Source organism: Marmota flaviventris, chromosome 7 (genome assembly GCF_047511675.1).
Source record: "Marmota flaviventris isolate mMarFla1 chromosome 7, mMarFla1.hap1, whole genome shotgun sequence".
Lineage (NCBI taxonomy): Eukaryota > Metazoa > Chordata > Mammalia > Rodentia > Sciuridae > Marmota > Marmota flaviventris.
This window is the reverse complement of record NC_092504.1, coordinates 143,901,559-143,928,853: the sequence shown is the minus strand read 5'-3', so window position 1 is coordinate 143,928,853 and position 27,295 is coordinate 143,901,559. Positions and strand designations below refer to the sequence as shown.

The 27,295-nt window shown below is 46.1% G+C and overlaps 1 protein-coding gene across 1 annotated transcript in view; it reads right to left on the bottom strand.

Annotated features, from left to right (window-relative positions):
- Prdm5 (PR/SET domain 5) overlaps positions 1-27,295 on the bottom strand; it is a 132,572-nt gene that overhangs the window by 95,616 nt on the left and 9,661 nt on the right. The window contains exon 3 of the mRNA XM_071614873.1: positions 2,303-2,425. Coding sequence (XP_071470974.1) covers positions 2,303-2,425 — 123 coding nt within the window. The remainder of the gene's footprint in view (positions 1-2,302; positions 2,426-27,295) is intronic.

The following is a 27,295-nucleotide window of genomic DNA, read 5'->3' as shown; positions in this document are numbered from 1 at the left end:
TCTGCCAAGACAGACCTCAAATTCTTAATCCCTCAGCCAAAAAAACTGGATCAAGTATTGAAGTTTTCCACCAAACCAGCCACATAGCCACAAATGTTTCTCATTTACTCCACTCCCGGGACAGACAGCTCAAATAAAAAATTTCCTGAATACCCCAAATTTCAGATGCAATTTGGAATGCAAGTGATTCATAATATAATGCAGGAAAGACTGCAATCTTCCCTTACCAACTCAGTGTTCCTGGAACAGGATCCTCGGGAGACTGTCCCATCCAATTAGCAGGCTCACGTTGCTGTGACCCAGCTGTCATGCTCTTTGGCCCTAGCTCAAATGTGATCTTGAACCCTCAGCAATCCACTGCTCCAGCTACTGTGCTACCTCATGGGTGCTGACAAAGGTCCCTCTTGAGTTCCATGACAGAAACCATGGCAACAGTGCACTTAATCCCTTGCTACCAAAGGGCAAACAATGTTACAATCTCAGCCCGCCATCCCACCTGAGCACCACACACCCTCGCAGTGCCTCAGCACATTTAGATTCCAACACATTTAGAGTCCAAGAGTGAAACTTCACGGAGCTCTGGCCCTGCTCTGGCCTCTGCTCAGGCACTGATGCTGCAGGAGCCCTAAGCCACAGCTGTCATCCCTGTGGACACTTGTTCTTTCAGCAAAGACGCACGGTGGACACAGAGGAAGGGCAGTGCTGCACCGAAGGCACCTAGTGAGCAGGAGCACTGTCAACTCTCAGAAGACATGACCACTGAAACAGCAAGTGTCCCCAGGTGCGGCTCAGGGGCCCCTGACCAGGGCCCCTTGCAGGAGTCTAGGCAGTGGGAAGAGTACTGACCCTAAGGGAGGAACAGCCAGTGTGAAGGAATTTGGAAGAAGCTCAATACCTTTCTCAGCAAGGAAGAAAATAATTTAAATGACATTCTCTACAAATTCGATAATGAAGAACCTGCCAAAACAATAGCTTGGCTAAAAGGACATTTCATGTTCTGTAGGCAAAGTTGATAACAGTAACATGTACCAAGAAGAACTGGGTCTGTAAGTTAAACTACAGCATAACTGAAGAGCCCAGGACAAGACTTGGCCTCAGGAAATCAGGAAAACAAAATAAATTTGAAAAAAAAATTAATGCCCACACATAAAGAAAAAGTAATCAGTTTAATCTGAGGCTGGATTGATATACACTGTGAATAATGTGAAAATGGCCTAAATATCTGCTTACCAAAGATCCTATTTTCCATCCCAATTTAGCTGCTTGATAAGGACTCACTATTCACAAAAAGAGAGGAATCACCCTATTACCAAGAGGAATCACACTATTGCAGTGAAAAGACTGGCTAGATAAAGACAGTAGGAGATGGAACATTCCCAGGGACTGTGCTCCCTTTGCGTCAGAACCTGACTGTGTGCACCCTCTCACAGCTCTGACCCTGTCCTCAGCCACCTACCAGAGCGGGAGCCAGGGACCACCTGGTGGACGCTCACATTCTGGTGCACCCACTGCCCCTTTCCTTCCTGCTTGCACCAGCTGCAGCTTCACCTCCACTGTGGACCCCACAGGCTAGGCATGGCCACGCAGAAAATCAGCTCCCCCGGAATGTAAGCTTTTCTTACACTCTCAGTCCTCTGGGCAGCGCCCTGTGATGACAGGGCCCTTTGATGCCTGAATTTTTTCTTGTCTCAATTTCCATTTATGAATCCCACTCCCCCACCACCCCAGGTAACAGAACCTTACATTATGGGCAGTGGTACATTAGGATCCAGGGAAAGGATTCCAAACAACATGTTTCCTACCTGTGACGGTTTCTCTTAGGTGTCCACTCAGCTGGGTCCTGGGTCACGGTTAGTTGGGTGTTTTTGGAAGCATGGTTTTACAGGACATTAACATTTAAAATCTGTGTATGTGAGTAAAGTGTATTGACCTCCATTATGTGGGTGGGCCTCCTCCAATCAAGGGAAGTGCTGAACAGAGCACAGTCAGACACCCCCCCAACCACCACCACCGCAAGGATAGAATCTGCTGGACAGCCTTGGGACGGGAGCAGAGGCTTCCTGATCTGTAGGAGCTTCCAGTCTTTGAACTCACACTGAGACATGGCTCTACAGATCTTGGACCTTCAGCCTCCAGAGCCATGCGAGCCAATTGCTATGGTAAATCTCCACGGTAGTACACAAGTGCTCCCACTGGCTCTGTCCTCTGATTTAGTTACTGTTATCTGAAGCAGGTCCTGGGGACTGAGCCCAGCAGGGAGTGCAGTTAAAGCTAACTCACAAACACAAAGCAGCGTGCTCACCTGGATGGCTGCCAAGTTCTTCTGCTCTTGTGAGGGTGCCTCATGCACGAAGCGCAGCCAGTTGGAGTGTCTCGGGTTGGTGGCATCCAGGATGTACAGCACCTCCCCCTTACTCCCCCGGACCTGAAACGGAAGAGGCTCCTGAGTTCCCAGCTCAGGCCAGGATCCACCCCACCGAGTCTGTCAAGGGCAGGACGTGAGGTTCTTTCTGTGGACCTGTGTGAGCAGGTCCTTTACCATGCTAGCATTGGGCCCAGGTTCCAAGGTGGCAGTGTCTAGCCACTCTCAGAAACGCCCAGTGCTACGGCGGCTCTGTGGTCCAGAGGAGCTCTCCTTCTAGTATTCACTCACAAGCACGATCACAATGGTGGGGGGTACTGCAGCCCTCCCCTTTCCCATGGACAGGGTGCTGCTGGGTTCCCAACTGAGGGAGTGGGGGGAGCAATCCCTTCAGTGCCTCCCTCCACCGGGTCATGGGGTCACATCCTAAAAGGAGAGCTCTCTTCAGTGCTTGCATTAAATGAGTCCGTTTCCTCTTTCCATGGCGGCTCACAGACTGCTGAGATAGCCCAAGTTCTCCCCCGCTTCTTGCTTCACACCTACTCTACTTTGAATTGGAGAGAGGGGGTCTATTAGACATTCTTGAATCCAGGTTGCTTGAAATCTAGTTTTTCCAAACCCCTATGTTGTTGGTTACTGGGCATATGCCCCATTAATAAAATACATGCCCCAGGCCCTATTCCTGCTCGTATTCACATACTGCTGGGATCCGGCAGAGGACACAGGAGGAAGGCTTGACTGGAGGATCAATTGGCACCCCTTCCCCCACAAGGACCACAGACTTTGGAGATCCACCTGTGCAGACTTGAGGAAAAGCAAACTCTATCCAATTTTTTGTTTTAGAAAATAAAGGGCAACGAGTCCTGTGAGGTATGTCATGTCATGATGCTTGGACAATCTTTCACTCACCCCATAGTCACTGAGTTCTTCACCACTAAGGATGAAGACTCTTCCTGTGAACAAGACAGATAAGCCCCTGGCCTCACCGCACTGAAACAGACACAAGACAATTCATGGGAGATGAGTGTGGCTGGCGATGGGGACATGAAGCCCAGCAGAGAGCAGAGAAGGGAGAGGGCTGGGCGTGGCACAGTCGGGCACAGCCTTGTTGCAGAGGGGCCTGAGTTCAGGGAAGAGGAGAGAAGGAAGGGGTGGCTCCCAGGGCAAGGGGACAGCGAGGAGAAGCCAAGGGGTCAGACCTAAGTGTGAGATAGGTTCCAAGCATGCTGAGAGTAAGGCGGTCACAGGGCAGGGACAGAAAGGAGCTGGAGAAGAGGGCAGCACAGAGTCAGACAGATGGGCAGGTGCAGAGCAGGCATGAGGCTGTCCACACGCTGACTCAGGCTGCACATGATTATTTTCACCCAAAAATCGGCTGCAGAATCCTGCGGTGCACACACTGCAACAGCTGAAGTTCCATGATCCGAACACTGGAGAAATGTTCGCCTGCTCCTCGTGTCAGGCAGACTGCCCGTTTCTCAAACAATTCTTGATTTCTTAAATGTCCACAGAGTCTCAACCACCTTGTAAAAGTCTTTCTCATGAAATGCCAGACCCTCAGCAGGAAGCAAGAATTTAATATTCGATATTATAATTGCTAAAAGAGGAACGGAGGATGGTAAACACCCCGTATTTATCTTTCATTTGCTTAGACGTGAACCCGTGGGAAACTGCTGTACTCACTCAGTGACAAACCCACTCTGAAGTTGCCCTCACTCCCTGCTCAATTCTGAATCCCAGCCACCCCGGGGGAATGCCAAACCCAGGCCCTCTGCTATGAGAGACAGGCAGCACACCATGCCTCTCCCTAGACAGGACACCAGCGCACACAGTAAACAAGCATAAGGGTCAACCGTAAGGGTCAAAGTCCTCCCTCCCAGGCATCTCCATGACCACAGTGACCACTCACGTTGACAACAGTTAAGTTAAGCCCTGTAAAGAATAATAATAAAGAGTAGACAGAGAGATACAGTGCAGAGGCAGGGAAGGTGGCAGATGGCTCCTTGTACAAGAGGCCATGTTTATTTATAACAGTAGGTTAGTACAATAATATAATAGGTCATTAGTACCATAACCACGTTACTGTTTAGAGTATCAGGAAGGTTGCTTGTTCTGCAGTGACATTTCACAGTTACAATATGCAATGTTGGAGCTTTGTGCAGCTCTCAAGAAGGTCCATTGTCTGAAGTTACTGTTAGGCAGGCAGCTCCAGGAGCACGGGAGCTTGGTGAGACACTGTAGTTATCAAGCAAGCAAGTTCCTTTACTCCCGGGAGCTACGTGCCTAAGATTAAGGTCAAAGCTGATAAGACTGTAGCATGGAGGGCATTGCCATTCCAACCGGGCATCTTACACCTTTGCACAGAAACTTTCCCAAGCACCAAGCCTGCCATAGCCCTGAAGTCATCAGGGACCCCAATCCCAAACACAGAACCCCTACAGCTCCCCTTTCTTGTTTTTTAAGGCCTTTTGGATGAATAATTTTTGTTTTCTTCTTAATGCTGATAGAGGCAAAAAAATAGGGTAGGTATTGACAACAGCAAGCACAACATAACAATCCCAGCATTAGTAAACATCCACCTATAAGTAATTGTTTGACCCAATAAAGTTGGGTAACCACAGTTAACCAATCCCATAAGTCTAAACGTCCATCATCTTGTCAGACCTTATCAATGATATCATTAAAGTAATCTAACTCCTTTGAAATAAAATCACTGTTATCACTTAAGTTAAAGCAACACATATTATTAAACTCCTGACATCCTTTATGATGTAATATTAGCAGATGATTAATTGCAGCCCAATTGTCAAGTATGGTTTGACAATCTTGTTTTTCTTATGAAGCAGGTTAATTGCCATAGAGGTATGATTAATATTATTTACCATAGCACAGTCCAGTTTTATAGTGTTTTGTAAGCCCTGACAGCTAGTCCAGGGATGTCCGCTAAGGAAAATGTCAAAGCGTCAAATGTTGCCTTAGAGAGAAGGTTTAGTGGATCATCACAGTTTTTATCAAGGGGAATAGACCTTATGGATACGTTGTGTAGGATGGTGGCCTATGAAATCCTGTGGGGAAGGTAAGAACACAGTCTGCTAAGACAACATGGGTACCATGAGACACTGTTGTCGGTATACAACAATTTCAGACAAGCAAACCCAGATATTGTAATGAGTTTTAGAAGTGAAGGAGTCTGGCTGTACTGAATTTCCACAGCTGGGGTACAACAACAGAACAACACTATTGTTAAGACCAAAGCATTTACAGAGTTCTGTGTGAGTTTAGCAATCAAAGCAGTAATTAAGTTTTCTGGGGTACATTTTAACCCCATTTGAGCCAAAAGTTGTTGAGCTGATGCTGTTAATGATTTTATATCTCCCCAAGTCACTGGAATTCTAGTAGCTAGAGATCGTCTTTCAGTGTACCTTCTCTTTCAAGGAGAGTGATCATTGTCCTTTTGTTTGGTGGGTTCTCCTCATCCACAATCAAATGAAACTTGGGGATCAGGTTGTGAAGTCCCTAATGTCCATTCATAACTGACAGGTCTCCTGCATGGAGCTGGAATCCAAACTGGACCTGTTGGTGTGAGCATAGCCATCTCTTCTTCCCCATGTGATCAGAGGCATAGGGTCCTGTCATCCTGGGTATGGTGGAAACCTATATTTTACATAAATTTTTGGTAATGGCTGTTTGGGAATAAAATGTCTATCCAAAGCAGATGCCCAATTGTGAGTATAAACTTTGAACTGTATGTTGAGTGCATAAACTGAAAATAAAACAATATTTAAAGCATTATTTCTATGAGAGAGGCTAGATTCCCCCTTTTTGTTTCTTTATTAAAAGGCAAATTTTAAGAGTACAATGTGCTTGTTTAACCAAAGCCTGTCCGATAGGATTATAGGGCATTTTATGATTTTATGATACTGTGCTATAACATTAGGGAGGAACTAGTCAAGAAAGCCAGCTGAACACAGATAAGACAGCCGGCCAAGCAGTTAGAATTTAAAAGAGACACTTTTTTCCTTTTGTCTTAACTGGTTTTTCATAAGTCTAGTAAATCTTGTTGGCCTTGAAATTTACATTTTAAATATAAGGCTAGGAAAGTTAGAAACCAGCAGAAGTTAAAAGGTAAGTAAAAAATGTTGTAATCATTTTTTTTCTTTTCTGTTATAATTTGCTTAAAGCATGGTATTGTAGTTTACATACTTTATGGAGAGTTCTTTTTTCTTTTTGTTTTAAATCTGTAAATCTTGTAACAGTTTCCACATATGGTTGAGTATAAGTAATGATTTGTTGTGGATTGGAAAGTATAGAGCATGGTAGCCACAGGGAGTTTTTGAACATTTGTTTATTTTTGGTTCCTTTGCCCCAGACCGGGGTGGCCTCTTGAGGCCATGCATAAAGTGATACCATAAAAGTATTTATTGCCATGACATTAGTATTTGTGTCCAATAACCCTGCAATTGACTGCTCATTTAAACAAAGAGTTAATTTAGGTCTACTTTCAGTAACTGATAAACATGCTCCAGTAACAGTAGAGTAAACCTGTATTTCCCCTTTCATTTAAAAGTTGTAATTCTTTAAATATAGCAAGAGGTGACTGTTCATATTTTGATTGGTTAGCAGAATTTATCTTAATGGACAGACAGGTAAGTTATTGAGATTCCCCCTCCTCCACAGCTTGTCCCAAACACACAGTTAACTGGGATCTAGCTGGGGGTAGGGCGCTGCCATAGCTGGCCACGGAGGCAATGGCAGAGAGTTAAAGAATCGCATGCAACATGCGTGGGAGGCTCCAGAAGAGCTCCAGGCAGGGTGTTGTTGCTAGGGCTGTGCCACTGCTGCAGGGGGAGCGGTAGGGGACTTAAGGGTCACAGAGCCAGGCACAGAAGGAAGAGCAGGCAGGTTGATAAACAGAGGTTTTATCTATTGCATCTGTACAAAGAAACCAAGTTTGAAGCACAGGAATAGAAGTTCGTGTCTTCTCATGTAGTGTTTCACCTATTTTCTCCCATTTTTCAAATTTAGAGTCCCACTTTCTGGATAAAAAGGTCAATAACAGCTTATCTCTGACAGCAAGGCGGTAAGATCAGCATTATTTACGGTATGTCCAGCCTTACTAAGTAGAAGAGGAAGCTCGGCCTGATGGCGTCATTTAGCATCAGACAGAAATAGAGAATTACCCATAGCCTACTGATTAGGGATAGGTACCAGCCAATGAAAGAGACACATGTCAAAAGCCTGTCCCGGGCATAAGGAAGCTACCCCCTTCCCCCATTACCTGTCAATGTCTGTCCAGAAGGGTCTCTATTAAGGCGGATTCTGTTGTCCCAAACTCTGTGGACTGGGAGGCTTCTAGGGAGAGAACTCTTCTTGTGCCCCAATGTTGGTTGCCAGTTGTAATTAATAATAATAAAGAGTAGACAGAGACAAGGCGCAGAGGCAGGGAAGGTGGAAGAATGGCTCCTTGTCCAAGCGGTCACATTTATTTATAACAATAGGTTATATTAGGTCACTAGTACCATAATAATACTCTAAACATTACTGTACAGAGTATCAGGAAAGTTGCTTATTCTGCAGTTACATTTCACAGTTACAATATGCAATGTCAGGAGCTTTGTGCAGCTCTCAAGAAGGTCTATTGTCTGAAGTTATTGTTAGGCAGGCAGTTCCAGGAGCACCAGAGCTTGATGAGTCACTATAGTTATCAAGCAAGCAAATTCCTCTATTCCCAGGAGCTATGTGCCTAAGATTAAGGTCAAAGCTGATAAGACTCTAGTCTGGAGGGCATTGCCATTCCAACTGGGCATCCTATAACTTTGCACAGAAACTTTCCCAGGCACCAAGCCTGCCATAGCCATGAAATCATCAGGGACCCCAATCCCAAACACAGAACCCCTACAAAGCCCCTAGGGAGTGACGTCACTGGATATCTGAAAGAAGCATCTCAGGAGAACAACTGTAACTCCTGGGGCTGCTGTGGAAACCCACAGGGGGCGCTCTCCCCCTCTGCACCAGCCATCCCCCACTGAGCTTCACTGGGTTTCCTGATTCCCAAGGCAGAGAGGGTACTCTCTGCCTTTGACCTCACAGACACCAGGCAGCATCTCCTGGAACCAGGTGCAAGAAGCGCGTCGTTGTCCCGGTTAGTTTCCCCTCAAAAGGTTAAGAGAATATGCCCACCAGAACCTCAGGGGCCAATAGCTGCTCCCAGGACAACATCTTGCTTTAGGTGGCATGCCTGAGAGCACACAGGCCTCATCCAGCCACGTCACCTGTCAAGGACAAACACGAATGTACCTCAGCACTACTGGTTCAGTCAACTTTTTCACTGCTGTGATTAAAAGACCTGACAACAGTAACTTTAGAGGAGGAAACGTTTATTTGAGGGCTCACGGTTTCAGAGGTCTCAGTCCATAGACAGCCAGCTTTATTCCTCAGGGCTCGAGGTGAGGCTGAACAACAGGGCAGAAGAGTGTGGCAGGGGGAAGCAGTTCTCATGGTGATCAGGAAGCAAAGAGAGGTCGCCACTTGGCAGATACAAATGTACCCCCCAAAGCCACGCCTCCAATGCCTGCCTCCTCCAGCCACATCCTCCCCTCCGGCTCTCCAGCTATCACTAATCCGTCCCATCAGGAGGTCAGTTCACTGACTGGGTTGTGGCTCTCACAACCCCATCACTTCTCCTCTGAACCCTCTCGCATTGCCTCACACATGAGCATTTGGGGACACCTCACATCCATAACAGCTACTATTCAAATCCAAATGCAGATCCACACAGTATTTGCAGTGTGACAGCAATGTGACATGGTGGCACACCAGGAGTGGCTTCTAGGGCTCTGCCAGCCATATGCCAAGCTGAGGAGGAGCACCGTGACCAGGTCCCCCGCCCCAGCACACCCTCCCATGCCAGGGCGCTTCCCCTACAGAGAGCCTGCAAGCCTAGGCAGGCAGGAGCCCTTCGTCTGCTTTCTCTTCCATATGGATCGCTCCTTCCTGTCTGAGGGGACGTGAGGGTCTTCAGCCTCCTGGGGGTCCTCTTACAGACACGCACTTATTCGTCCAGGTCCCCTTTACCTGCAACAAGATCAGCACATCAGGGGAAACGGGCCCCCTAGTCTGGGCATGATTTCATTGACTCAGCTTAAAATCACAAAAGCTTTTGGGAAGCCAGGTGCAGGTGCGGTGGCACACACCTGCAATCCCAGCAACTTGGGAGGCTGAGGCAGGAGGATACAATGCGAGGTCAGCAAGACCCTCTCTCAAAGTAAAAAACAAAAACTGCTGTGGATGTAGTTCAGTGGAAGAGCACTCCTGGGTTCAATTCCAGGTACCAAATGTGCGGACGCACGCACGCACGCTTTCTGGGAGGCCACGCCTTACATCTGGCTGAGACCACACAGTGGTTACAAAGCCTATAGAAGACACAGTGCTGCCAGGGACACACAGGCAGGTGGCCGAGGAGAGTGGTTGGGGCTGTGTAGCTCCGTGAATCTAGGCTCGGGCGTGACGGCAGGAAGTGCCGAGGTCCAGGACAGGGAGCAGAGGGCCGGGTTCCAAACAGACTTGGAAAAACAGCATAGCTCAGCATCAAGCCCAAGTGGATCAGGCCAGAGACCCCAGATTCATGCACTTAGAATCCGCTCTCCTAAATTGGGCTGTTTGTGTGAGGGGCCGTTGTCCCTCTTCTCCCGAGACATCACTTTATGTCACTTGAAGCAACCATCTCCTGATGCTGCTGCTCTTCTCCAGGATGAGAGCCCCAGCACCGCCCCCCAGCCTTCCTTCCCATGCCTGCTGGTTCAGCAGATGACAAAGAAGTATATGAAGAACTGTTCTGTATCACATTTCATTAGGGAATTGCAAATTGAAATAGGGAGCCACCTCCAAAGCTCCCTAACAACAGCCAAAATCCACACACTGGCACCACCAGGGTCATCTTCCAAGTCTTTGAAATATAAGAGTATCTCATACTTGCAGCACATAGCAACTGCATTTATTCAAGGAACAGGAAACTCATTAACCCTGGGGTCGACGAAGATTAAATGAAATTACAACTGAAATAATACTGCATAAATGGGAAAGCAACACTGATCTTATCAGTATCAAAACACATTCATCACTGCGTATTTGAGTGTTTTCATAGCAGGTTCACATGACACCATGCGACAATGGACGCCAACTGCATACTCACTCAATGTTTTAAAGTGCAAAAATGCCATCACGGATTTGTATTATTTAGAGTTTCCACCACCAGCTGGGCTAAGGAAGAACTTCTCCTCTCTGTGAACTTCAGAGAAGCTCAGTCACAAGCAGTGCCACTGTGGGGACAACCTGAATCTCACACGGAGGGGCTTTGGGTTTGGGTTATTAGGACCTTCCACCTATGGTCAGCTCTGAGGAGCCATGGACTTCTGAGCTACAGGAAGGTCTCTGAAGATTGCCACCAGGGGATGTCAGTGGCCAGCTTTCCTTCTACTCGTCCAGCAATAAATCAATGTTAGGCCAGAAATACGGTGACGACCTGAGAAATGGGGAGAGGAAGTAGCTGATGCTGGAGAAAAGCTCAGAGGGAAGGGAGCGAGCATCAGGGGAACTGGAGGAGCTGAGCAGCCCAGGGCAGCAGAGCTGCGGACGGAGGCCTGCAAGACGGATGGTCGTGTGCACTGCAGGCCTTATTGGAAGACCCATCAGAAACTGCCAACATCTGATATCTGTGAGTTTTCTTTTGGATGGAACCCAGCCACACGCGTGAGCAGCCCACACCCCCTCTGTGTAGAAACATGGGCCACAAGGACTGCACAAGCCACAGAATGCCACCCCAGTCCTGCAACCCTCCTCTCCCCTGAGCCCCAGCTGCCTGTCCCTCCCTAGCTCACAACCCGAAGCCCACTCCCCACAAGCCCAGGAGCTGAAACTGCACATCCCTCCACGCTATGCTCTGTTCAGGGATCCATGGGTTGGGACAAGTGCCAGCCTCTGCCTACACAGATGACGCCAGCACTTCCAGCGAGACGCCTGCCTGCTGCCAGAGAAGAACCACAGTAAGCACCAGGCGACATTGGCAAAGGTGTCCCCCACCCCTGTGCTGGAGAGAGGTGTATGCATAGGGCCTCGGTGACAGCAGCAAGTCTGCACAGGGCAGGACTGTAACCTTCTTCCTGGCCTTCCGGCCACTGTCAGATGCTCCACAGCTGCAGGACTGAAGCGTGGCATCAAGGGAATGAGCTTGTGAGCCACTCTGGGGAGAGCACGCAGGCAGGTCACCAGCACTCCAGCTGCCCAGACCCTCGCAGGCCTCCTTGGTTTGCTGAATGGTTCCCTCAGATGCACTCCTGGCCATCCCAGGTCTTCCGTTTCATACTGCACAAGTACTCTTTCATTACCCTGGGAGTGGACTTTTGTTCCTATAGACGCAGCGCTCACAAGGGCAGCAGACAGGGGCACTTCCCCTCCACACAGCCGCCTCCCCGGCGTCTGCGTCTGCTTGTCTGCGATCCTGATCAGGCACTAACTCCCACTTCCAGACTGTTCTGCTGTGGTGCTAAGGCAGGACGGAAGGAATAAAAGGCATGTGAAGAGGAAACCAAGGAAGGGCGAGCAGACAGACTGCACTCCGCAGGCCTTGCTGAAGCTCCGCCCACCGTCGCACACCAGCCAGCTTTTCTCCCAGGAAATTCTGAGTCTTCACTCTGATCTTAAAGTCACTGGAGATCGAAGCCTGATGTGGTGGCACTTGTCTATAATCCCAGTGGCTCAGGAGACTGAGGCAGGAGGATTGCAAGTGCAAAGCAGAAGAGAGGTGCAAAGCAACTCAGTGAGACTCTGTCTCTAAATAAAATACAAAATAGGGCTATAGTGGATGACCACTATAGCTCAGTGGTCAAGTGCCCCTGAGTTCAATCCTCATTATCAAACAAACAAACAAATGAAAACAGGTTGGGGATGTGGCTCCATGGGTAAGTGCCCATGGGTTCAATCCCTGGCACCAAAAACGAAATGTCACACCAACAGGGTAAAAGTGTTCCTTTTTCTGTACATCATCTCCAGCATGTTTTACTATTCGTATTCTTGGTCATTGCCATTCTGACTGGTGTGATATGAAATCTCAGTGTACTTTTCAATTTGCATTTCCCTAATTGCTAATAATGTTGAACATTTTTAAATATATTTGTTGCCCATTTGCATTTCTTCTTTTGAGGAGTACCTGTTTAATTCATTTGCCCATTTATTAATTGGGTTATTTGGGGGCTTTCTGGTGTAAAGTTTCTTGAGTTCTTTATATGTTCTAGACATTAATCCTCTGTTAGAAGAGTAGCTAGGAAAGATTTTCTCCCATTCTGTAGGTTCTCTCTGCACATTCCTATTTGTTTCCTTTGCTGTTCAGAAACATTTTAATTTGATGCCATCCCCCTTATTTACTCTTGACATTATCATCTGAGCTCTAGGGGTCTTCTGAGAAAGTCATAATCTGCGCTGACATGCTAGAGTGCTGATCCTATGTTTTGTTCTAGGAGTTGCAGAGTTTCTAGTCTAATTCCTGTCTTCAATGCTTTTTGATTTGATTTTTTTGATTGGCAAAGGATAAAGGACTAGTTTCATTATTCTACATATGGATACCCAGTTTTCCCAGTGCCATTTGTTAAAAAGGATGACTTTTCTCCAATGTATGTTTACACCTTGTCAAGGATCAGATGCCATTAACTATGTGGGTTTGTGTCTTCTATTCTGTACCATTGGTCTCCGGGTCTGTTTTAATGCCAGGGCCATGCAGGGGTTTTTTGTTACTATAGCTCTGTAGTATAACTGGAAGTCAGCTACTGTAATGCCTCCAGGCTTCTTTGGCTTAGAATTGCTTTGACTATTATGCGTCTCTTATTCTTCCAAATGAATTGTAGGACTATTGTTTACAGTTTTGTGAAGAATCTCATTGGCATTTTGGTGGGGATTGCATTGAATCTATATATTGCTTTTGGTAGTAAGTGATTTTAACAATATTAATTTTGCATATCCATGAACATGGTGAGTCCTTTCCATCTTCTAAGTCTTCTTTAATTTCTTGTTTCAATTTTCTATAGTTTTCATTGTAAAGGTCTGTCACCTCGTGGGTTAGATTTATTCCTTGAGTTTTGCTTTTTGGTGGGGTTTTTTGTTTGTTTGTTTGTTTTGAGGCTATTATGAATGCAATTGTCTTCCTGATTTCTTTCTCAGTAGATTCGTTGTTGGTATATAGGAAAGCTATTGATTTTTTTATGTTGATTTTGTAACCTGCTGCTTTGCCAAACTTGTTTATTAGCTCTAGCAGTCTTTGGTGGGGATTTTGCATCTTCTAAGTATAGAATTATATCATCTGCAAACAATGATAATTTGACTTCCTCCTTTCCTATTTTTATCCCTTTTATTCCCTTCTTTGCCTAACTGTTCAAGCTAGAATGTCTAGGATTATTAAACAGGAGTGGTGAGAGTGGATGTCCTTGTCTTGTCCAATATTTTAAAGGAAATGCTTTTAGTTATTATTTATTTTCCATTTAATATCAATTAGATTTGTATTTTTCATATATAGTCTTTATGATGTAGAGGTAGGTTACTTCTATCCCTACTTTCTTCAGTGATTTTATCATGAATGGGTGCTGAATTTTGTCAAAGACCTTTGTGTATCTACTGAGATGACTAAGTAATTTTTGTCCTTAATTCTTTTTATGTGATTAATTACATTTATTGATTTCCATATACTAAACCATCCTTGCATACTGGAATAAAACTAACTGGGTCATCATGTGTAATCTCTTAATATGCTATTAAACATGATTTGCTAATATTTTATTAAGAGTTCTTTGCATCTAAATTCATCAGGGATATTAATCTGTAGTTTTCTTTATGTGTCCTTATCTGGTTTTGGTATGAGTGTGATACTGGCTTCATAAAATGAATTTGGAAGTGTTCCATCCCTATTTATTGTACTGAATAATTTGGGGAGTATTGGCATTTATTCTTCCTCAAAGGTTTGGTAGAATTCAGCTGAGAATCCATCTGGTCCTGGGCTTTTCTTTGTTGGAAGGCTCTTTATTACTGACTCTATATCACTGCTGGTTGTTAGTCTGTTTAGGTTTTCTATGCTGTCTTGATTCAGTTTGGGAACATAGTCTGGAAATGTGTCCATTTCTTCTAGGTTTTCCAATTTATTAGAGTACAAGTTTTCAACATAGTCCCTATTGATCTGCTGGATTTCTGATGTCTGTCATGTTTTCTCCTTTGTCATCCCTAATTTAGGTCTTCTCTTTTTTCTTTTGGGCAGTTAGGCTATGGGCTTATCAATCTTATTTATCTTTTCAAAGAATGAAATCTTTACTATAAATTGAAATGCATTCTGCTGTCATGTATAGCATATTAGAACAAATAAATTAATTATTTTTAAATGAAATCTTTATTTCATTGATCCTTTGTATTTGTTATTCTCAATTTCATTGATTTCGGCTCTGATTGTAATTATTTTCTTCCTCCTACTCATTTTGGAATTGTTTTGTTCTTCTTTTCACAGGGACTTGAGATGCATTATTAGGTTATTTGGGATCTTTCTGATTTTCTTATGTAAGCACTCACAGTTATAAATTTTCCTCTTAGAACTGCTTTCATACAGTCCCAAAGTTTCTGGTAGGTTGTATCACTATTCTCATTTGAATCTATAAATTTTTCATTTCTCCCTTAATTTCTTCTATCATCCATGCATCGTTCAAAAGTATAGTATTCTATATCCATGTGTTTATATAGTTTCTGTATGGTTTTCTCATGTCAGTTTCCAATTTCATTCCATTATAATCTGATAAGATGCAAAGAATTGTCTGTGGAAATTGTGAAAATACAACTCTTTTTGTATTTTCCAAGAGTTGCTTTGTGACCTAAAATATGGTCTGTTTTGGAGAAGTTTCCATGATCCACTGAAAAGAAGGTGTATTCAATTATTGTTGGGCGAAATACTCTACAGTTGTCTGTTAAGTCCATTTGATTTATAATAATTTTCAGGGCCAAAGAGTTTACTGAGTTCATGTCTGGATGATGTATTTAATAGTGAGAGAGGTGCACTGAAATCACACAATATTATTGTACTGGGGTCTAACTGATGTTTCAAATTGAATATTGTCTCTTTGATGTATCTAATTATACCCACTATGGGGCATAACTATTTATTATTGGTGTATCTTCTTGTTAGACTGTTAGCTTTACCAGCATGAAGTTACCTTCTTTATCTCTTCTGATTAATTTGAAGTGTGCTTGTCAGATATAACAGTAGCCACTCCTGCTTGTTTTTAGGCTCCATTCCCATAGCACATCAATATCCATCCTTTCACTTTCGACCTGTGGCTGTCTTTGTCTATAAGGTGGGTCACTTTCGAAAAACATATATTTAAGTCTTGTTTTTTAAGCTATTTTAATTGAAGAGTCAAGACCATTGACATTCAATGATGTTATAGAGAGATGTTTATTAATTCCTGCCATTTTGATTTACTTATGATGTTTAATTTGTTCTTGTTTCTCTTCAAATGAGATTTGTTCACTTGTGAACTCTGGGTGTTTTTTAGTTACTTCTGTGTGAAATATTTCTTCAAGTGACTTTTGTAGTGCCAGTTAAGTAGTAATGAATTCTTAAAATTTTTGCTTATCTTGGAAGTTTTTATTTCTTTTTCAGTTTTGAAAAACAGGTTTTCTGGGTATAGCAGTCTTGGTTTACAGTTATTTTTTTTTCAGGACTTGTAACACATCATACCAAGGCCTCCTGGCTTTTAGAGTTTGTGCTGAGAAATCGGAAGTGATTCTAACTGTCTAGCCTCTTGATTTGACTTGATGTTTTTCTTTTAAGGCTTTTAAAATTCTTTGTTTTGTATGTTAGGCATTGAAATTATAAATGTATTGTAGAGAGGCTCGTGTTTTTTTTTTTTTTTTAATTTTTGTCTGCTGGGGCTCTGAATGCCTCCTGTGTCTGGATGTCCATCTGATTCTCAAAGTTTAGAAATTTTTCTGTCATTAATTCCCTGAAGAGTTTATCAATTCCATTAGCCTGCATTTCACAACCCTTATTAATTCCAGTGAGTCTCTAATGTTCTCTTAGAGTTTTAATATATTGTGATCATGGCTATTTCTTTTATTTTATTTAAAGCTCTCTGAACATTCAAGGCTGGCCACTCTGTTTTCCAGCTCTGAGATTCTGTCTTCAGTGTGGTCTACTCCATTAGAAGTTTTCAACTGAACATTTTACTTGATTTAGTGTGTTGTTCATTTACAAGATTTCTATTTGGTTTTGTTTCAATTATTTCTGTCTCCTTTTTGAATTTCTCATTCATATCCTGCACCAACTTCCTTAATTCATTCAACTGTTTTTCTGTATTCTCTGGGAATTTGTTGATAATTTTTGTAATGACTGTCTTAAATTCTTTATGTGATAAAGAATTTAATAACTTCAATAACTGGGGGTCAGTCATTGCCATCCCTGCTTGCAGGAAGATGGAGAGGTCTTGGGTGGTGTCACTGAGCTCATCAGCCACCCTTGCAGCCACTCACCCACCTCTGGACCTTCTGTGATCTGGCACGTGGACTGCCTCATTACTTACACAAGCTGGAGCTGGAATTGCAATCATCTGCAACAACAGATGCATCTATTTGGTAGAAATCCTGTAGTGCTGTAGGCTGTGGTCAGAACCACACTGATAGTGGCACTCCTCCAATAGTACAGAAGCTGGTTTGGCTTTTATTTGTTTTTTCATCACAACCTGGTCATGAATTGCCAGCTCTCTCCTAGTCTGCTCAGGTTTGGCTGAGTGGCCAGATTTGGGTGGTGTGCTCAGGTAGGAGGACACAGATCACATCAGGACTTCACAAAGGCATGTGACATCCACTGACTTTGCTCTGCACCAACCCAGAGTGCTGGATCAGGGTGGCAGTGTGACATCTTTTTCAGCCATCCCAGCATTCAGGGCTCCCTGGGTGGTATTTTCCCACTAATGTCTACACTAAGTGGTTCCATTTGGAACCTAAAACAAAATGTTATCTTCTGCAAAAGAAAAACATTTGGCAAAGAGACTTCTTTGTTCCAAACACCTAAAAGGACTTCTATAAACAAGAAAAAAAATAAAAGATGTTAAACAATTGAAAACATTTTTACCAAAAACTAAAACACATTGGAAACCTGGTCCTGAGTCAAGTTCCCAACAGCAGAACAGCTGTAATCACAAAATAACTGCAAATAGAGAGGAAAACATGCAAACAAAATGTCCACTTTAATATCCAACAAATCACCTTCTTCAAAAACTGCATTGTCAAATCACCATGTTCATGAAAAAAAGAAAAAATATCTACAAAGGAGGCAACCCCAAGCCCACAAAACACTAAGGGATTCAATAAGCTATTTCTCTTTCTGTGATGTTCACGTAACATGTTTCCCAAGAACACCAGATAGTAAAAACAGGTCACACATTGGCTCAACATATTTGTTGAGTATATTTACTGAATACTGGATGTGAAATGAGCATTTATACAATTATATTTATGCCCTAGATACACTGTGCAAAGACCTGGGGAGTCTGACATAATCAGACAGTGGGAAGTCCAGGTCCTCTCTGCAAAGTCCACCTCACATGCTCCAGCCTGTCCTCCCATCTCCCCCAGGCTCACTCTCCCACTGCCCTATCTCAGAGGTGTGTCCAGTTTCCAGCCATAGGGCCAGTCACACCATCCACGCAGGTCCCACCATGTCAGTTCCTCCAACTGGAAGCCAAGTGCCTCCTGCCAACTCCATCACCATGGCCCAAGTCCCCATCAGATCTCCACCACCCTTCACCAGCAGGATCACAGCAGGTTGACCGGCCACCTCACCTCCCACAGCCTGCTGCACGCAGGGCAGACACAGTGACCTGTAGCCATTTCTCCCATCCTGTCTACAACATGAACCCCGTCTACTGACTGTGGCCTTGGAGCCCCAGACATTGTCTCTGCTCTTAGAACTGTCCAAACTCACCACTCTGCCATGCTAGTGATGTGACCCAGGACTTCACCTGGCTGCCACTCTGCTCAGGTCTCAGCACTGACAGAGAACATAGAGGCCCCTAGGTCCCAACCTTCGTGTCTTGTTTTTGAGTAAGCTTCTGACTGGAGTGCAGTGCGGTAGGGAGAGGTGCAGAAACTCTAAGCACACCACTGCAGTAAGTCTCGCACAGTGAACACTCACATGACCAGCACACGGATCAAAAGTAGCACTCCAGCCAGGCGTGGTGGCCATGCCTGTGGTCCCAGAGACTCAGGAGGCTGAAGCAAGAGGATCACAAGTTCAAAGCCAGCCTCAGCAACTTAGTGAGAGCCTGTCTCAAAATGAAAAGTAGAAGTCCTGGGCTTGGTGGCAGAGGGCTTACCTGGCCCGTGCAAGGCCCTGGGTTCCATCCTCGGCATTGCAAGAAAGGAAAAGAAGCAGCACCCAGAAATCCTCCCCGGCCCCTGCATCAGGGCCACTCTCACAGTGAGGCAGGCACAATCCCTGCTCATGACTTCACAGACAATTCTACCTGGCCCTGAACCTGGCATAAGAGAAGCGCATGTGCACACTCACAGCACGCACGTGTTTGGCTCCAGCTGCACCACTAAAGGCATTTCCAAAGCTACTGTACCGGTTCACACCCAGCAGCATTGCTTGAAGGCTGTGGAAAAACTCCTGCAAATGCTCGTCACCGCCTCTTTTCCATCAGTCATTCTGAGCCACGCATTGGCCACTGCTGCTTCCGGGGGGGCATTTCCGGGTGATGGAAGGAGCTGGACCTTGTTGCATGGTTTACTGCCCACCTGGACGTTCACCTGTGTGACACACTTGTCCAAGTGTTTGCCCATTTCCTCCAGCTCGACCCTCACAGATCTTTAACGTGTTCCTCTTTAAGCCTTCTTCAGACAGAGGCATGGCCGAGGTCTCCCCCCATGACATTCGCTTCTACATCCTCTTCACAGTCGCTCTGACCAACGGCTCTTCATTTTAGTGCTCTCCACGTGCCTTTCCCATCAGGGGTAGTGTTGGCTGTGCCTTGCAGAAGAAACCCTGCCTGTCCTAGGGCCACCAAGGCATCCATGACCCCTCCTAAAGGTCCCTGCTCTCACCCAACACACACTCACAACAGGTTCACCAACTTTTGCATGTGATGTGAACTAGGGGCAGAAGGACATCATCCTGACCTATGAAGCACCCACGATGCCTCCCTGTCCCAGTGATCCACCAGTGCCAATGTTGTCAAAAACATGGTCTCCTCGCCCACACTTGCACAGATCCGTTGGCACTCCCCCGAGCCTGGGGTGGAGCCCAGACGGCAGAGCGCTCTGTCAAGGCCACCTCACAGTTCACAGACCTTCGGGTTCCCACACAAGTTTTAGGGTCTGTTTCCACCAAAGGAGGTGCCAGGATTTTTATTGGGACGCTACCTTTGAACTCTGTTTGCCTGCACTTAGGACAGCAGAGATGGACTGTGAGGCATGCTCCACCATGGGGTCTGACTTCTCTCCTCCCGCACAGTGTCCCGTACCTGTGAGGCGGGTGTAGGAATCGCGTCTGTCCTCCTCATCTTCTCTGGAAGTCCTCCTCAATCAGCAGCCGCGGCGCGGGCCTCCCCAGGACTGTGCTTGGCATTCCTCCTCGGTGTGGCTACACTCGCTTGGCCCTGAATCTCCAGGGCCGTTTCTTCCTCAAAGTCCTCTGCAGGCTGCTGGTAAGATGAAGCCTGACGTCTCTTCATCTATATTTGCACTATATCTTTTTCTCCCTTTTTATTTTCAGGTTGTCTGTGTCTTCATATTTTAGAAGCTGTTTGTCTTTTGAAAATGTCTTTATTCATCTTTAGTTATTTTAACACTACTACTTATGAATCTAAGCAGGAAGATCTGAAGTCGGCCTGTTCTGAGGGAGAAACAGCCAATCCCCTACATACACACCTCATTTTGTTAGAACAGAGGAATCTGGAGAGACCCTTAGGGTTAAAGTTGAGGTTCTCACATGCCCAACCAGAAGAAAGCCAAGTCACCCTCCACGTATGTATAATATGTCAAAGGTCACCATGAAGGGGCTGGGGCTGGGGCTCAGCAGGGGAGCACTTGCCTAGCACATGCGAGGCCCTGGGTTCCATCCTCAGCACCACATGTTTTTTTTAAAATAAAGGCATTGGGTCCAACTACAACTTTAAAAAAAAAAGTCATGAAGACAGAATTTTATTTTAAAGGTATCATGCTAAATTTCAATAGGCATGCCACACGGGAAGCCAGCAACTTAATTCCATTATCAAATGTGCATCGACCACACACACCTCCTCCAACACCAGAACCCAGCAAGGGCTCAGACCCACTGTCCCCCTTGATCCTGTCTCACAGAGCTCCACAAGCTGTCTGGAGACAGCATGGACGTGGCGCTGATGCTGAATCTCCATGGTCACGGAGACGCAGCCTCACCTCAGAGTCCTACGGAACGAGAAGCCAACTCGAGGATTTCAGGCACTGTCACGAAGGGAAGAGACCTCAGCCTCAAAGGGAGAAAACACCCTCCTTTCCCACAGTGCATGATCAGGTGCTGAGTCCACATCACCACATTCACTACATTCACTTTTTTGAGACAAGAAATAAAAATAAACTTGGACCAGAACTGGTAGAGATTTTTCCCACTATATTTTGGTCAAGATGGACTCACACAAAATAAGTGGAAAAGCAAATCAGAAGGAGAGAGAAGCCCGCATTAGGCAAAGGAGCAAAAAAAAAGAAAAAACCAGGTAAAAACAGAGGACAGCAATTGGCTCCCAGAGAATGTGAATTTTCTAAAAATAAGACCACTGTGCCATTAGTCATTTCTTCCCTGCCCCCTTCTCCCACAGGTCACGTCTCCATCTTCCCTATCCTCGCCCTCTCATCACACCCCGCGTCCTCGCCACCATTAGGAGCACCCCCTTCCCCTCGTGTCTTAATCACACACATAAAGATCCAAACTGTGCGCCCGTGTCTGAACCACTGGCACAGCGGGGAGGAGGGTCTTCCCAGGGCACTGCTCTGTGTCGGACGGGAACCTTTCGTCCAGTGCCTCCCAGAGTCACATTTGACTTCAGCCAACTTTGAGGAAGGGTCACCACTCTAATTGAGATGAAATTTATTGGACAGGACTTTATTTTAAAATGATGATTTTCAGCAGAATAAAAAATTCATTTTACAATTCAGTATCTTCAAACTCTGTCACTTCCACTCTGAAGAGGCACCCCAGCAGGAGAGTTGTCCTCACAAGGTTAGCAAATGCTGCCCACACTGGTGACTCAAGGGATCGGCTGTGACAGGTTTTGAATGGTTCACAGAGTTTGCTACATATTGCTCTACTTTGGAAATCTCCTAATTGCCTTGATGGTGAAATCTATTTTAATTCCATGTGTATAAGTGCTTCCTATTGGATTTTCTTTTTTTGGTCCCATTAGTGAATCTAGCAACTTGTCCTCTGATTGTGGTTGGGAAGTGGTCTTAGTTTTCTCATTCAAAGACTGAGCAAGACCTTATGTTTGTGGCTAATGCTGTGGATAAAAGGAACTCCAAAGAATCAGTCACTTGGGAAGATGGTCAATTTGAAGACATGTAGAGAACTATGCTTTCATTTTCTTAATGACATTCTGGCTGGGTATAAAATGCTAGATTTGCCGCTACTTTCTTTGGACACTGTAAAAACATTAGTCAGGTGCCTACGATATTTTACTTTTAATGTTAAAAGCCAGCTGCCAATCTTACTATTGCTTTCTTATAGATAATGTCTCTCTGCTTTTTAGTTTCCTGGCTGTTTTCAATAGCTTCACAAAAATCTACCTAGGTGTGGTTCTAATTATATGGACCCTTCTTAAGGTTAACCGAACTTCAACTTGTCATAATGGTCCTGGCAAGTCCCCAGCCACTGTATCAACACGTTTGATTCTGCCCGTCTGTTCTTTCTTCCCTTTCTAACACTAAAAGGCCCCGACATTACTATCCTGTGTCTGCAGATGTGTACAAACATCCATTCTACATACTTTCACAAGTATCTGATTTACTTTAGTCTTTGGGCTTCATTTTAAACATTTCCTATGAACTTCTTTTCTTCTTCATTAATCCTGTCTCTTGCTATATCATATCTTCTATCTAATTCAAATATCAAATTCTCAATTTCAGTTCATTTTTTGTTCTACAATATCTATTTGCTGTTTATACAGCTTAATTTTTTCAGTAAAATGCTTCAGCATTTCATCTTCTCTTTCATATGATAGAACATGTTGATCATGATTATTTTAATCACCCTTCTTCCAATCAATATTTGAATCATCTTTAAGTCAGTTTCCATTACTGAGTTTTTCTCTTGGTTTTAGTCACATGGTCCTATCTTTTAGCATTTAGTCATTTTTTATTAAATGCTAGACATTGCATATTACAAAACTTTAGAGGATCCAGCTTTATTTCTACAAAGTAGGTTCCGCTGTCTCTTCCAGAGGGTGAAAGCTACTCTCCTAATGCCCATCAGGGAGGAAGAGGACGCAAAGCTGAACTGCATTGGTGGTTGGACACAGGCTGCCTGGGCAGACGTCCTTCCAGCCCACAGTGCTTCCAGTTCACTGCAGTGTGGTCTGCAGCAAGGCCCTCTTCTCAGCAAGATGAGACAGCACATTGGGCACGGTGGCGCACACCGGTAATCCCAGTGACTTGGGAGGCTGAGGCAGGAGGATGATGAGTTCAAAGCCACCCTCAGCAAAAGCGAGGTGCTAAGCAACTCAGTGAGATCCTGTCTCTAAATAAAATACAAAACATAGGGCTGGTGATGTGGCTCAGTGGCAGAGGGTTCAGAGAGTGCCCCAGGGTTCAATCCCCAGTACGAAAAGAGAGAGAGAGAGAGTAGAACATTTGCCTCTCAGAAGAGCACGGCTTGAACTCCCAGCCTCTGCCAGGTAATTCTACAAACGCCTTGAGGAGGAGCCAGCAATGTGTCTAGGTCCTTGGTGCAGCCCTACAAGATCTCCACAGCTGTCCTGTTTCTCCTCCCTCCAGTGCTGACCCTTCACACAGGCTGAGCTCAGATGTCCAGCCTCTCAGACTCCGTGAAAGGCTGACTAGGACCCCAGGAAAAAAAACCCTGTGGATTCTCAATTCAGCCTTCCTCCTCCTGCTGCTGCTTCCCACCCTGGGTTTTGTTTGCTCGGTTGGGTTGGGCTCTGTCTTTGTTTGTTTAATGAGGAATTTCAAACAAGTTCATCTTTGGTAAGAATAAGAAAAGGACTCTGACTAGGAGTTCTCATTGACCACCGTGCCCCTTCATGCTGCCTTGCTTCATCCCAGGAAAGGAATAAACTAGAATACATATGCCTCAGTCCCTCTTCATGGCTCCTCCTTCAGCTTGGTGCTGAGACCCTGACAGTCCTTGGGCCAGGCACTTCTTGTGGTCGCTAGTCATCAGCCCCTGGGACACAGCCCTAGCCTGGGAGCAGGTCCGTTCTGCCAGGTGGCCTCTCTCCAGGCTCCCTGCCACCCTCTGATCCAGGCACTCTGCCGTAATTCCCCATGCAGACGGGTCGACATATTCAAAACCCATTCTGGGGACCACCACAGGTGGCAGAGAGACCAAGACTGAAGAAGCAGAGAGGTCCGCACGCTGACCTGGGTCTGTCACAGACTCCTGCCCAGCTTTTCTGGAGCCATGTATTAAGAGTCTTTGTATAGCCATGAAAAGTGGATGCCTTCCTCTCCATCTGTGTCCTATCTGTTCTTCATGGGATGAGCCACTGAGAGAGAGGGTCACTAATCAGGGACTGTCACCAGTGGGAAAGTGCAGCAGGGACCAGGGCTGGGAAGGACTTGCAGGAACCAGCTGAGTGCATTTTAACTGACACCAAGGGATTCCAAAACTCATCAGCTACAGACAGGGCCTGCTCACCTGGCATGTGGAAGCCTTCTGAAATAATAATCTACTGTAACTGCAGGAGATTGATAATTCACATAACAACACCTGGAAATCTCATAATTAGGTATTTGATAGTTAGGTTTTGAAAACACATTATTCATCCACAAGTACAAATTCTTTTCTGCTAACAGAAACAAATGAAACTGAGACCATTTGACAGGCTACTCTTTATAATATGCAGCTATCTGTTAGACCATGGAGACTGGTGGCCCTGATAATTCCACTGCCTCAGACTTAAAAAGTGGTTTTCCTCCTTGAGTCTCCAGGGGTTAGATTTAGGAAAACCAGCAAATGTGAACCTTACAAATGCCCATGTCAGGCTCACGCAGGAAAAAGTGGTGCTCCCACAGCCTCGCGTCCCACACTGTGCTCCTCTGGAACCGGTACAAGAGCAGTGGCCTCAGGAACAGCAAAACTAAGCTGTTATGAGAATTCTCCTGGAGCTCCTGGTGTTTCAGAAACATCTACATAAGTTGTACATGACGTACGTAATACGAGGAATCAACCTGAATCTAAGTGAGAGGTGTTTTCCCTATAAAATCCACCCAGAATGTGGACATTTTACCTGAACCTTCAGTTTTCATGTGGTTTTCTGGGATCTGCAATGAGCCTTTTGCTGCCTAACCAGTAAGAACTGTGCCCACGGAGGGGCCACCAGCTCCCTCGGACATGGCAAGTGCTCTGTGGGCGCCAGCCACACACTAAGCACCCACCAGCATCTGCTGAGCCCTTTAAGGACTGAGGCAAAGAGGACCCACTGTGAGTGGGAGGGAGAGAGGGGGACCCGGCTGGGACCTTCGTGATCTCAGAGGAACTGCAGGGGCTCCAGTGGAAAGTCAATGTCGTCTGGAGAGCTCCCAGGCTGGCATCTGCCCACCCCTCTTCAGGAAGTGCCAGAGCACCACGCTGGGAGGGAAGGGGAGCCCCGCATCAGAGGACGCCCGGCCCCCACTTCAGACAAGTGGAACAGGGGCAGGAAGACACGCAGGCCCCTGGCACCCTCCAGGCCAGGACTTGGAGGCCCGTGCCAGTGACTGAAAAGGGGACACCTGAACTGGGGCTGGAATATCCGGGAAAATTCTGTGGAGGGTGAAAGACCTGGAGATTTAAACCAAAGTATCAGGGAGAGTTTGGGCAACGGCACACGGGTGGAGTTTGGTCCTGCGTGTGAGTGTGAGCGAGTAGAGGGTGAGAGAAATGTACCTTAAGGCCCAAGCGCCTGGCAGAGTTTAGGTGGAAGGGAGCTGGGAGCACAGCAGAGCACCGGCACATCCACGCTGTGCTGGTGACATGGGTGGCAGCAGGACGGCCACGTGCTGGCTCCCAACCTCCAGCTTCACTGCTGGCCTACGGGCTGAGAAACCCAGAACTCCTCTGCTAACGCATTTGATTCTAAATAAAAAGTCAAGAGGGAAGGCTACCAAGAAGTGCTCAGGGTAGACAAGACTGAGTCCTAAGACGCCAAGCTCTGATCCTGGTGGCCAGGACAGCAGACTGAGCAACTACTGTAGCGGGTCCAACGTGCCCCAAGCTGCACTGGGGAGGGGGGCAGCCGCTGGCACACACCCCAGTGCTCCCGTGATGTGATCTGACCCCAGGATACTGGCCATGGCCCCAGGGCTCACAATAGGAGGCCACTCCCACCTGGAGCTTCTTTGGTAAGAACTGGCCTCTCAGGGAAGGAAGGGAGCCCGCATCAGAGCAGCGCTGTGGGAGGCCCCGACTGGGTCCACCAAGACCACTGGGGCTCCTGGCCGTGTCCACCAAGACCATTGGCACCACAAGCGAAGTGCGAGGATGATGCAGAAGGGGCAACGCCATGCACTGTCCCGCAACAGGGTCTCCAGACACGTTGCCACTCCTCCTCTGTCATCCACAGCCACAGCACTGGGGGCTTGACCTCCCACCTGGAGCTGCACTGTGGTGAACGATGTCCTCACAGGCTTGTCAGAAGTAGCACGTCCTAAGGGACCGGACTAAACCCAGCTGTCCAAGGTGCCCAGTGCTTTGGACATTCCCACAGAGAACACAGCACCAGAGCAGTCTCCATCCCCCCTGCAGGACAGCTGCTGCTGCAGAGGGTGGCTGATGACCCCCCAGGGAGGAGCGGCAGGAGGGCAAGGGGTGGGACCTGTGCAAGAGGCCAGCAAGGACCTGAAGGCCAGCCCAGGGAGGAGGTGCAGGAGGGCCCGAGGGCACCTGAACAAGGGGCCAGCACTGTGGCACTCCTGAGAGCAGGGAGTAGGCTTGGAGGGGCAGCCGGTGCCCGTCCATGCCTTCCAGACTGTGCAAAAAGTACACAGCACTCACTCACAGTGTCAGCACGAAGTAAATACAGTGGAAAGGTCATTCCTGGAATTTAACATCCCTGAACACAAACATGATCAAACCAACCGGTAAAACCAATGTGAAAACACAATCCTCAGGCAGAGATGGTGAGGAACCACAGACACAGGGTGCAAAGCTGACAGCCACTGCCACACCAGCACCAGCCGTGCAGAGGCCTGGCGTCTCCCATCTGCAAGCTTTCCTTTCCAAATAAAGGTCACCTCATTACCTGATGAGCTCTGCCTCGACACCAGCTGTGCAAACCAGGAACCTGCCACACCAGGATTTTCAGACCTAAAGCAGACACCAAAAGCCACCAACGACCTGTTAAATATCGCCATTTTCATCATTTGAGACTTGTTCGGTTATCTTTTGTCACATAAGCATTTGACTTCTGAAAACCTTCAGGGCAAGAGAATTAACTGCTGAGAAAATTAAGACCTTACAGAAGAACAGTGAAAGCCATTAAAAGTATTTTTAGATTTGTAAAAGTAAACTATTAAAACAGCATGCTAAATTAAAGCAGTATCTATAACATTCCCCACTTAAATTACAGGGTAGAGAGTGTAGTAATTCCCATCTCCATCACTCGCACTACAGAACCTTCTCAGAATCCTCTGGGCACCCCCACCTGACCCTGGGCAGCAACA